Source organism: Mandrillus leucophaeus, unplaced genomic scaffold (genome assembly GCF_000951045.1).
Source record: "Mandrillus leucophaeus isolate KB7577 unplaced genomic scaffold, Mleu.le_1.0 Scaffold39, whole genome shotgun sequence".
In the NCBI taxonomy this organism is placed as follows: Eukaryota; Metazoa; Chordata; class Mammalia; order Primates; family Cercopithecidae; genus Mandrillus; species Mandrillus leucophaeus.
This window is the reverse complement of record NW_012104142.1, coordinates 2,216,641-2,228,765: the sequence shown is the minus strand read 5'-3', so window position 1 is coordinate 2,228,765 and position 12,125 is coordinate 2,216,641. Positions and strand designations below refer to the sequence as shown.

At 48.4% G+C, this 12,125-nt stretch overlaps 1 protein-coding gene across 3 annotated transcripts; it reads left to right on the top strand.

Annotated features, from left to right (window-relative positions):
* Positions 1–4,842: 4,842 nt before the first annotated feature.
* Positions 4,843–12,098, top strand: PCBD1 (pterin-4 alpha-carbinolamine dehydratase/dimerization cofactor of hepatocyte nuclear factor 1 alpha). Of its 3 annotated transcripts, XR_001007226.1 has the most exons (5): positions 4,843–5,093; positions 7,756–7,887; positions 8,458–8,538; positions 9,338–9,655; positions 12,088–12,098. XR_001007226.1 is itself a non-coding variant. In XM_011991076.1 (4 exons), the coding sequence occupies exons 1-4, from the start codon at positions 4,881–4,883 to the stop codon at positions 9,434–9,436; spliced, it is 525 nt and encodes a 174-aa protein (XP_011846466.1). In that variant the 5' UTR covers positions 4,843–4,880; the 3' UTR covers positions 9,437–9,869. The 3 variants fall into 3 exon arrangements, 2 of the variants coding, with proteins under 2 accessions (XP_011846466.1, XP_011846467.1); XM_011991076.1 differs by lacking the exon at positions 12,088–12,098 and having other exon boundaries at positions 9,338–9,869; XM_011991077.1 differs by lacking the exons at positions 4,843–5,093; positions 12,088–12,098 and adding an exon at positions 5,375–5,775 and having other exon boundaries at positions 9,338–9,869.
* The last annotated feature ends 27 nt before the right edge of the window (positions 12,099–12,125 follow it).

Sequence of the window (12,125 nt, the reverse complement as noted above, 5' to 3'; positions counted from 1 at the left end):
CAGACACTAGTCAAATAACCACAAAATATACGGAAAATTTAACTGTACTAAAAAAAAAAAAGTGGCTGAAGCATTTTTCATGTCCACCAGCAAAATATGAGACTTGCAGCGATGCCACCTCCTCATCAGCACATGATAGGGTCAGGTGGCCTTTTATCCAGTTGTTCTGGAGGTGTACAGTAATCTCTCTGTGGTAGTAATTGCCACGTCCCCAGTGGCCCAACAGGAAGGAGGTCTCTTTCTTCATATTTTCCATACTCTTGCCCTTCTCCCGGTGGCGACTACCAGGTTTGCTGCCCACCACCAGGTTCGTGGTGGGGAGGTAAGTGTAGGCTCTCAGATGCCCGGGACGGTGGATCTTTCTCAGCCTTCCCACCCATCCGCCTCAGTGCAGTGGACCCTGCCTTATTTCCGGGGCAGGTCCTTCGTGGGAGAACTTCCCACTCTGCCCCAGAGGGAGTGGGAATGATATTAACATAGGGTCTTGAATGATATTAACATAGGATCTTGGTCCCAGTACAGTTTCCTGAACCTCCCCCAAGGGTAGGGGGGTTCTCCTACCAGAAATGAAGCCACCATGGGGCTGTGCCCTGGGAGTGACACGGTTTGTTGGCCTCAGCTTGTGGCTTAAGACTTTTGCACCACTGAACAGGGGGCTTAGGACAGGGGGTTGGGCACTTTTCCCACAGCAAAAACAGCCCTTTCAGCCCCCACACCACTGAGTGGGTCCCTCTCCTTCCCTCATCCTTCCCCACTCCCTCACCGGAGGAGCACCCTGCGAGCATGCACACAGAAGAGGCGGTCAGTGTGTATAAACTCTCACCTTGTCTGGGCCCCCTGCTATCTCAGACCGACATGCCAGCCCACACTTGGCTCCCAACAATTTGTTAAAACTGAACTGATTTCTTTCTTCTTACCCACTTTAATGAAGGCTGCCCCTTCCTCCAAGTGCTGCCCAAGTGAGCCAGACTGCACATCCTGCCTCTCCTGGGAGGGACCTGCCCTCTTGGAATTCAGGATACTTGATTGCCCTGTGAGCTCAGCTCCCTGGTGAGCTCAAGAAAAGTGATGACTTTGTAGTGCCTGCAGTCTTTTCTCATTGTTAAGTATGAGAGCAAGGCTTTCTGCCTCCTGCCTTCTTGCTGTCCTTAAATCTTTCCTTCCACTGTCACCACCCATTCTCAACCTAATGCTACATGTGTTAGGTTGCTTTTATGGCAACATTCCACTTCCAGGCACCAATTTTTGTTCCTGCCATTTGCTCCTATTGCTGCAGAACGAATCACCATGCTGAGTGGCTTATAACAAAAATTATAATTTCTCATGGTTCCATGGGTTGACTGGTCTCACTTGCAGCATCACGTGGGATTGAAGTCAGATGTCTCCTGGGGCTGAAGTCATCTGAAGGTTTGGCGGGTCTGGGCATCCAAGATTCTCACTCACGTGGCTGGAGAATGGTTAACAGATCCCAGGGTTTCTTTGGCCTAGTCTTAGAAGTTATAGCTGGGTGTGGTGGCTCACACCTGGAATCCCAACATTTGGGAGGCCAAGGCCCAACATTTGAGCCCAAGAGTTTCAGACCAGACTGGCAACACAGAAAGATCCTGCCTCTATAAAAAATTTTAAAAATTGAATTATCCAGGCATGGTGGCTACTTGGGGGAGCTGAGGCAGAAGGATCGTTTGAGCCCAGGAGGTCAAGGCTGCAATGAGCTATGATTATACCACTGCACTCCAGCCTGGGCGACAGAGCAAGACACTGTATCAAAACAAAGTTGCATGGTGACATTTCTGACCATTGATTGGTCACACTGGGCCATCCCAGATTCAACATGGGTGAGAACTATGCAGGGTGTGAATATTGGGAGTTATGGTTCATTGGGTGCTATCTTTGGAGACTAATATCCTGCCTAACACTACATACCAAAAGGGAACTTTCACATTTAGGTCTTAAATCTATCCAAATATAAAGTTAACAACAGAAAAGGGAGTATATTTTTGTAGCAGGGTGGGGAGAGGACTTATCAAAGAAATTTTCAAATGCACAAAATTATAAGGCAGAGGGAAAAAAGATAAATCTTATTACACCAAAATATAAGATTTCTGCCCACAGACATCATGGATCTCATGGAATAAGTTAGTATACAGATGGCAGAATGGGAGGAGATATTTGCAATATCAAAACTGACAAGCAATTAATGTCTAGATTTTATATAAACACCCACAAACCAACTATAAAAAGGAGCACTGTAAATTCTCAAAAATTGGCAAAGGGTATTAAAAAGCAATTCACAAATAGTAACCCCCAAATGGTAACAAGCATATGAAGAGGTTCTCAAACTCATTAGTCATCAGAAAACAATGTAGGGTGAAACAATTGAGAGTAGCAGGAAGTAAACAAATACCTAAGCAGATAGGGCAGGTCCCCAGTGAACCCCACATTCAAGCCAAAAACAGCCTGGACTGCTGGTTTGGGATGAAACCCCTCAACCCAGGGTGAGAACTTCTGTTCCTGTTTGCCCACTCTTTCCTGATTGGTTCTTTCTGAATAACACTTTTTAACCAATCAAATGTTGCCTTTTCTAATACTACCTACAGCCTGCCCCGCCCCGATCCTGTGCCTATAAAACCCCCTAGACTCAGCCACACTGAGGGAGACAAGGCGACCTTCTCGTTCCCTCTCCACTGAGAGCTGTTTCATCACTCAATAAAATTCTCCATCCTCATCACCCTTCAATTGTCAGCATGACCTCTTTCTTCTTGGATGCAGGACAAGAGCTCAGGACCCACCAAACGGCACCCACAAACGCTGTAACACTGGCCGTCTGCCCTCACTGGTGGAGGCAGCTGCCCCACAGAACAGAAGCAGCAGCAGGGCCAAGCTGGTCCTGGAGCCACAGGCCAGAGTGGAGAAAGGGGCTGACAGAGCTGCTAACATGCTGCTGTCCATCAGGCTGCAGATGGTGGAGCAAAAAGAGCTAATTAGCTCTGTAACACTCCTCTCTGGGGCTTCAGGCACCCCTGCCTGGGTGCTGCCACAGTCTTCTTGGGGTGACACACTTGGTCCGGCCATGGGCGCCGCACGGAGCCTGCTCCCGTGTTATGACTCGATGCAGCTGGCCAAACCCTGCATCACTCTCTCAGATGCTCCCTCATGCCAGGGGCTGAGCGTGCAGTTGCGGTGGCCACGTGAGCTGTGGGCTGGAACGCAAACCAGATGTGGCCTGCAAGCTGAATACATAGGGCACTCCCTGCTGCAACCCCAGCAAAGGGGTCAAAAGAAATCCTGCATCACAATAAACTCTTCATTTGATAGCTATTAGCCTGACAAAAAATAAAAAGCTGGCTAACAGGAAGTGTGAGTATGTATGTGTAAGGTTCATATGGAAATAGTACCCCCTCACACTGTGCGGGCGAGAATGAGGACTGGTGTCCCCATTCTGGACATCATCTGGAACTATTTTGAGATACACACCCATGGGGGGAATTGCTGGATTCATAGGGTATGAATATACTTAAGAAACTGCCCACAGCCCTGGGAGCTATTAGAGATGTTCACTGCAGCAGCATTGTTGTTTAACTCTGTGTGTGTATGTGTGTGTGTGCCCACATACTCACGGGTTTGGGAGGTGGTGGTAGCAGCAGAAAGTTGGAGGGAACCTAAGTATCCATCACTGATAGAACAAGAAACCACGGCAGACTCTCATTACAAAATACTAGGCCGCAGTTAAAAGCTACAGATTGAATATACATATAGCAACATGGGTAGATCTTAATTTTCCACTAAATACTCTGTTTTGTAAGAAACAGACTGAGAAATGTAATATATTTACATAATACCATTTACATAAATTTAAAAATACATATAGACGAAACAACACCACAAATTTTGCAAGAACATGTGCAAACAAAAATACACATTAACACATTAGAGAGGCTGCTATGGGCGGTGGCGGCGGGCGGGGGGGAATAAAAATGGAGTACAAGAATAAAAGTTAATAGAAAAAATGTAAAGTGTGAGAGGACTTTTCTAATCTGACTCTAAGACTTATTATAAAGCTATAATAATCAAGACAAGGTCACGTCCTGTCATGATGGACAAACAGATCAATGGAACAGAAGAAAGGGCTCAGAAATAAGCCCACACATATATAGTCAATTGATGTTTTACAAAGGTGCGAAGACAATTCAGTGGAGAAAGGAATAACTGAATCTCCACGTGCAAAAGTGAATCTGGATCTATAACTTGAAGCATACAAAAATATTTACTAAACGTGGATCACAGACTACATGTAAAACCCAAAGCTCTAAAACATAGGAGAAAACTTTTGTGATCTCGGATTAGGCCAAGATTTCTATGCGTACAACATCAAAATAGAAATCCATCAAAGAAGCATTTGATAAATTGGATTTCATCAAAATTAAGAACGTTTGCTCTTTGAAAGGCAGCGTAAGATAATTCAAAGAAAATATTTGAAAAGCACTGCCTGATCATGTCCTTATATCCAGAAAAAAACACCCTCAAAACTCGATAAGAAAACAAACAACCCAATTTCTTTTTTAATGGGCAGGAAATTCAAACATGCTATTCACTAAAAAAGACTTATCCTTAGCAAATAGGTACAAGAAAAGATATTCAATATCATTAGTCATCAAGGAAACTTGATATGCTCATAATCTTGATCTCAGTGATGGTCTCGCGAGGGAAACATTAAAATTTATCAAATTGTACACGTTGAATATGTGCAACTTACTGCATGTCAATTCTATCTAAGTAAAAGATTTTTATAAAGAAATAAATAGGTATTCTGGCGCCCAGGGCCACCCAGCTGTAAGCGGCGGGGTGGGATTCCAACCCTGAAGCGGGCATTTGGAGCCCTCATGCTTCACCCTAGCTCCCTGAAACAAGCTCGGAGGATTGGCTCTGAGCAGCGAGGAAAGTACTGGAAGGAAGCAGGCCGAGCGCGTTCCTGGCTGGGGACGTTAATCATTACCGGAGGGCGGTCCGAGCGCGGCCCCGCCCCGGGACGGCCGCCTGCGCGCCCGGCCGCCGCCTGCCCTCTCCGCCGGCCACCTGCTGCCGCCCGCGCCATGGTGAGTCCAGGGGTGCGCCGCAGCGATCGGGGCAGCGGGGCCGGGGCAGCAGCGGGCGAGGTGGGAGCGGGACAGGGCGGGGGAGGGTCTTTTCGAGCCCCCTGCGGAGCCGCCGGGGTCCGAGAGTGGGGTCTCTGCCCGGGTCCCTGTCGCCAGCGGCGGGGAGGGGAAGCTGTGGCCCTGAGAGGGGCACGGCGGGTCCCGGTCCCAGCCAGTTGGGAGGCCAGGCCTGCCCTGACCCAGGCCAGTGCTTGTTCCCGGACCCTGCTGGGGGCGGGGCCTACGACCTTACAGGGCCGGGGAGGACCGTGGTGGGAGAGTCCGCATATCTCGTCCCCTTAGTGGCCCGATTCGGCTTTATACTGGGGTGGGAGCGACAGGCAGGCTGAGTTTGCGCGCTCCTGTGCGTGCCTGTCCGCGCGCCTTCCCGCTCGCACTCTGGATACAGGGTCTGTCGGCCTGGGACTCACGCTGTGAGCCCGTGTGCTGTCCCGGGCTCCAGAGCCAGCCCCTGCGCCGGTTTGAGGCCCATGCCCGGCCGCGGGGGCTTGGTGGCGCAGGAGCAGCCCTCCTCCCGGGCGAGCTTCCGCCACCCACCCCCGGGGCGGGGGCGGGCCCCTTGCTCTGCTGTAAGCTCGGGAGCTTCTTCAGACCATTTCTGGCCCACAGGCCTTCGGAGCAGGCAAGACTGGGAGGGCCTTTTGAAGGGAGAGGGACTTGGGGGACGGACGATGAGTGGGGCTGTTTGTGAGGGGCGCTGAGGCCCCCAGAAATGCAGGCTTGGGAAATCGGCGACCACTCCCCACACCTCGCCAGAGGAGGCAAGACCTGGCGGGGATTTACTAAGCAAACAGGGCACCGTCCCCTTCTCCAGAGCCGGCACCTGGAAGGTTTGTCAGTTCAGCCCCCGGCTGTGCGACTTGGGGGGTTCCAGAAGGCTCTACCGAGAAAGGGAAGCCTCCTAAGAGCTCACCTGGACTCACCCACCCCTTTAAGAGCCAAGGAAGTAAACAGTGGGCTCTGATGCTTTGGCTGACTTCTGATTGTCTGGATACACGGACCAGGCGGTCAGCCACGGGGAGAGGGCCAGCTCTGGAGTAGAGACCTCCCTACTGGGCAGATGATGCAAATCGCTGCTGCCATTCAATCCCTGTAGCCATCTAGAGCCGAGGAGAGGAGAGGGGCCAAGCTCCCTCAGTCCAGAGAGAGCTCACGTTTTCAGGAGGGAAATAGGAGGGAAAAAAGACGGACTTAGGAAAGCACTGCGATGCTTCAGCTACCACAAATGCTACCAGGCCCATCACAAGCCTACTTGCCTTAGGAGGTATTTTTTTGTAATGCAGATGACATTTGCTTTATAGCAGTGGAGTTTCCTAAAGTGTCCCATTGGCACCTCATGATGATCTGTGGAGGTAGAGGTTCTGCCAAGAGAGGTACAGCCACCTGGCTGGTAAATGGTGAAAGCGGGGCTCAAACCTCCTGCCAATCAACACATGGTGTTCAGTCTGCAGGCTGCCTCATAAAAGCTAAATTAACCTCCCTCACATTCCCTCCCCACCCCTAAGTATTTCTTTTCAATTCAGCACTCTATTTCTGCCCTGGGGTGGTGCTACTCTAGAAGCCTAGGTTCTGGGATCCGTTAAGCTCCTAGACCTGCATCCTCCTAGGATGAAACTGACCCTTGCTTCCTTGCATTCTCTGAGGTTCCACTCATGGCCTGAATTGTGCCAATTTGGGCTGCGTTGAGGGCACTTTGCACATTAGGTAAATAGGACAGGGCACTAGGTTTGCCAGCTGCCTTTGGCCAAGTTCCTTCCACTTTGGGGACTGAGTTCTGTGGCCTGAGCTTCCCAACCAGCCAGAAAAGAGATGGAAAACCAGAGAACCTAGCCCTGGCGGCTCAGGACCAGAGGCTGCCTGGGAGCATGACTGAGGACCACTGCCTGGGAGCATGACTGAGGACCACTACTAGAGGTAGTGCCAACACGGTCAGCTACAGTGTGGCTAAGAATGGGCTGGACACTTATTTTAAATGCAGCTCCTTTGTCCAGCCCCAGGGATGCTGACACACAGACAACACTGCGCCATCCCTGGCTAGGGGAGGGCAGGAAAGAACAGCAGACAAGTCGTTTCCCCTCTCTAGGCCTGTTTCCTCTTCAATACACATGAAAGTTACAGTAGGGACGTGGGGTGCATATGATAAAGTACATAATAGGAAAAGGAAGGGGGGACAGTCATGGTACTCTTCCTCAGAGGTTGTGGAGTAATATATTTGCATCTGGGATTTATTTTGCTTTTACGCCCTCACTGATGTAATAGATCTTATGGAGGGAAGGTCTGTAAGGCTTTGAGGGCAGGGTAGGGGAAGAGTGTGTCTCTGTCCCCGTCATATGAATTGCATTGCTTTTGGGATTTCCTTTCTCTGTGTGGAGTGTAAAACCCAAGACCTGAGAGCCTATCAGCGGACAAGCCTGGACCCCACCTCCTGGGCAGAGTGCCACCCTTGAGGGCTTCCAGCTTATTGCTCAAAGACCTGCTGCCCTTGGTCACCCACGTCCAAAGCAGCCAGTGGAGGCTGGCTAAGTTCCCCTAAAGGCTGGAGCCCCTGTTTTGACCTATAAAAAGAAATGCTCTTGGGCCTCTGTTTTTTCCCCTCTTCTAGGCTGGCAAAGCACACAGGCTGAGTGCTGAGGAGAGGGACCAGCTGCTGCCAAACCTGAGGGCCGTGGGGTGGAATGAGCTGGAAGGCCGCGATGCCATCTTCAAGCAGTTTCATTTCAAAGACTTCAACAGGGTATGGCACCAGGGCAGGACAGAGTTTTCTGAGACTGGGGCTGATGGGGTCACCTTACAAAGCATGTTCTGTCCCTTCACGTCTCGTTAGCCAAGACTCTGAGACCCCACACTCATCCAGTTATTTGGATAACTGTGCCGGGGGGGATATTTATTTTCCTGCCTAATTCAGAAAGTATCATCTTTGGGGACTGGAGAGTAGGAGGATGTGTCTTGGGCTCTGCCTTCCTGGAACTTGTAGCAGCAGTCCTCTGAGGAGATAGTTCAAGTAGAAAACATGCACAGCTGAAGACATTTGAACCGACAGCCAAGACTGGCCAGACCAAAAGCCTGTTGTGGTGTTTCCACCTTGTTGGCGTCCTAAATAGCAAGACTTTCTTCCTACTGCAGGGACAATCTCTAACTCAAGCCTGAGAACCAGTGACAGAATGTCAAGGGGGAAATGATTTAAAGATAAAGGAGTCTCCTGGGGGGAAGTTAATTCATCCTCCTTCGTCTAGGCCTTGAATTGGTGATGTCCAGAAGTCCTTTCTCTTAAAACACTAACCTGGCTCTCGCTCCACTTAAATAGGCCTTTGGGTTCATGACAAGAGTGGCCCTGCAGGCTGAGAAACTGGACCACCATCCTGAATGGTTTAACGTGTACAATAAGGTGAGTGATGCTGTGTGCCTCTGTTGTGCTCTGCCCCCGTCCAAGTACTGCAAACTCTGACACATTCTGAAGGCTTTTGGACTTAACAATGCAGCTTTCTGACCCATAGGTCATCCACTCATCTCATTTCCAATCTCACTGAGATTGCACATGCCTAGAATCAACAAAAATACCCCTGGAAAAAAAATCAGTCTACTATAAAGAAATGCAAATTAAAAGATGCATGAGATAGTTGTGGTTAAAGTAGACATTAAGAAGGCAAAACCCAAGAAAGGAAAGGCTGTGGGAATCAGGCATACTTATTCAGTGTTCATAGTTCTAAATGGCTTTAATCTTGCTGGAGGTATGGAAGAATGAAAAAGTAATGAACTAAGAATACACACACATAGCCAACCTATCAAATTATTTGCTTAATGAATGGAAACAGCCATTAAATATCTAGCATGTGCCAAAAGCTCTGCAGTCTCTGTTTATAAAAACAGTAAGGGTGGAAGAGGCCATCTGTGAATGGATAGTGTTTAGGAGCTGACACTGGTTTTTGGTTTTGTCTTTAGCTTTTAGGTTGCTCTTGACAGTTGGATGTTAAGTTTTTATTCTATAGCTGAGTCACGATTATTTTTGAAAGACAGCAAAGGGGAGATGTAGATGATGTTGTTACAGACATGTCAGGAAGGAGTCCCCAGGAGAGACTGTAGTGGCCAGCTGCTATTCTGGAGCTCCTAGCGGGGCTAAGCCCAGCAGCTGGTGACTCCCTCCTGTTCTTAAGTCAGCGGAAGCAGAATTTCTGGTTTCGTTTCAGGTTCACATCACGCTGAGCACCCATGAGTGTGCTGGCCTTTCAGAACGGGACATAAACCTGGCTAGCTTCATCGAACAAGTAGCAGTGTCCATGACGTAGACCCTGCCCTTCCTCTTTGAATTCTTCAGGGGGAAGGGGTGACTGAACTGGGAATCTAGGGAGGGAGCTGAGGAGCCCCCGGCCTCCCCCTGCTCCCCTCCCAAGACCCAGCTGCCTCCATTGAGGGGTGAGTCCTTGCTGTGGGATATGCCAGTGTCCCCACCAACACCAGGAATTTAGACCTTTTCCCTGCACCACTCTTTTCGTCCTGGGGGCTCTGTTACACTAATTTGAATAAGTTCTCCCCTTTCTTTTCAACTCCCCAGCAACAATGATTTTCTTGCCAGGCTGTGTCTCCCTAATTCTTTTCCCAGGAAGCTGTGATACAGGGTGAAATAAAGTCTTGTCTTAGAAACCAGGACCCTAAACCCCACACTATGTAACAGAAACACATGTGCTTTTATGTCTCAAATAAAACTATTATATCACTTGGTCTCAGACTCTAGAAACTTATTTTCCACAGGTCAATCCAAATTGGAGTCAATAGGCATTTAAATGAAAGCACTTCCTCTGTGCTAGGCACTGTTCACGGTACTGGGAAAAGAGAGGGACCAGACCACCTTGCCTTCAGATTCATTATCATCTAGGGGATATCATTTGATTATCATCACACAGGAACACAAATTAACTATTACCAATTAACAATTAACTAGTACTAATTAACTATTACTAGGGTGAATTAATGCTAGATGGCAGGATAAGAAATGAGCTAAGGGGAACACAAGTGATTAATGGTGAAAAGGGCAAATCTGGAGGCTTTGAGTTATGCCTTGAAGACCTGAGTAGGATTCCTGAGAGGCAGAGATGGCTGAGAGAACACCATGAACACAGATAAGGGTGTGTAAGAGCACAGGTATTATATGCATTGTGGAACCTATGTCTAGAAAGGTAGTCTGGGGCCATATTACAGTTTGAACATTCCTAATTTGAAAATTGGAAATCCAAAATCTGAAACTTTTTGAATGCCAACATGATGCCCAAAAGAAATGCTCATTGGATCATTTTAGGTTTCTGATTTTCAGATTAGAGATGCTCAACTTGTCAGTATAATGCAAATATTCCAAAATCCAAAATCTGAAACACTTCTGGTCTCACACCTTTCAGATAAGGGATACTCAACCTGTGTTTTCTTCCTGGCTGTGATGGCTAATTTTACATGTCAACTTGATTGGGCCATGGGGTGCCCAGGCATTTGGTCAAGCATTCTGGGTGTGTCTGTGAGGGTGTTTCTCAATGAGGATAACATTTGAATCAACAGACTGAGTAAAGCCAACTGCCTTCCCTAACATGGGTGGCCTCATTCAACCGGCTGAAGGCTTGTATAGAATAAAAGGGCTAAAAAGGGTTGACCCTCTTCCAAATAAGAGGGAAGTCCTCCTGCCTGACTGCCTTGAGGTGGGACATTGGTCCTTTCCTGCTTTTGGACTTAAACTGAAACATCCACTCTCCTTGGGTCTCAAGGCTGCAAGCCTCCGGTCTGCAACAATACCGTCTGCTTTCCTGGTTCTCCAGCTTGCCAACCGCAGATCTCGGGACTTGTCAGCCTCCATAATCACATGAGCCAATGCCTTATAAGAAATCTCTTTCTCTTTGTGTACTGGTTCTGTTTCTCTGGAGAATCCTAATACACAGGCCTATCATATCAGATACGGGAGATCTCAAATCCTGATGGTCTCTTCAGATTTCTTAAAATCTTAGCAAAGTTCTTAGGGCTTGCCTGGTTTGACTCCACAAGAGAGAAGACACAGGAGCTTAGGAGCCGGCAGGCTATTTATCACTGGAGCAGTTAAAGAGATGGTTTGCAAAGTCAGTTCCCCAGCCAGGAACTCTCTAGGACAGAATATTCCCACGCTGTGTCATGAAGAAGGGGGCCCTGAGAGCAGCCTCATCTCTACCCCAACTGCATGCTACACAAATTTCACCTCACATATGTCATTATGCAGAGAGACTGAGAAGCCTTCTTCTTAATAGTTCTCACTCGTGTCTCCTAACCCAAGTACTAAGCTGACTTGTAAATGCCAGGGTCCCTTGGAGCAGGAATCTAGCAACGTCACAACTCAACCTGGATGAGTTGGTCCCCCAGCAAAGGCCAGGAAAGGGGCAGAGGCTGGAGGTTGAGAAATAAGCGTAATGTTCTTGTTCATAAGAGGGATTAGTAGGACCCCGTTCCTAGCATATATGCTAGTAAAGGATTATCAATACCTATGCTGATGGCAAACAAGATTCAGACAGTGGTCTCCCATCTGTTCCACTTCTGACTTAAATTTTTCCAAGTGTGCTTTGATCTGATGACTGGCGGATTGGAGGACAGATGCCAGACGCCGAGGTATGGACTATACTGTTACATTACATTCCTGCCTCTGCTTATTTTCATGTGTCAAGGGTTGAAAAATGTTTGCCCAGTGCAGGGACAGCTCATGCCTGTATTTCCAACACTTTGGGAGGCCAAGGAGGGAGGATCATTTGAGCCCAGGAGTTAGAGACTAGGCTGGGCAACATAGAGAAACTGTCTCTACAGAATATACAGAAAAATTAGCCAGGCATGGTGGCACACCTGTGGTCCCAGCTACTCGGGAGACTGAGGTGGGAGGATCACTTACGCCTAGGAGGTCAAGGCTACAGTGAGTGATGATCATGCCATTGCCCTCTAGCCTGAGTGACAGCGAAACCTCGTCTCCAAAAAATAAAG

Excerpts from the sequence above, each read along its gene's own strand:
- PCBD1 (XM_011991076.1), top strand. The coding sequence starts at position 4,881 with ATGCTTCACCCTAGCTCCCTGAAACAAGCTCGGAGGATTGGCTCTGAG. Across the intron at positions 7,888-8,457 it reads ATTTCAAAGACTTCAACAGG|GCCTTTGGGTTCATGACAAG; the intron begins GTATGGCACCAG and ends CCACTTAAATAG. Across the intron at positions 8,539-9,337 it reads GGTTTAACGTGTACAATAAG|GTTCACATCACGCTGAGCAC; the intron begins GTGAGTGATGCT and ends GTTTCGTTTCAG.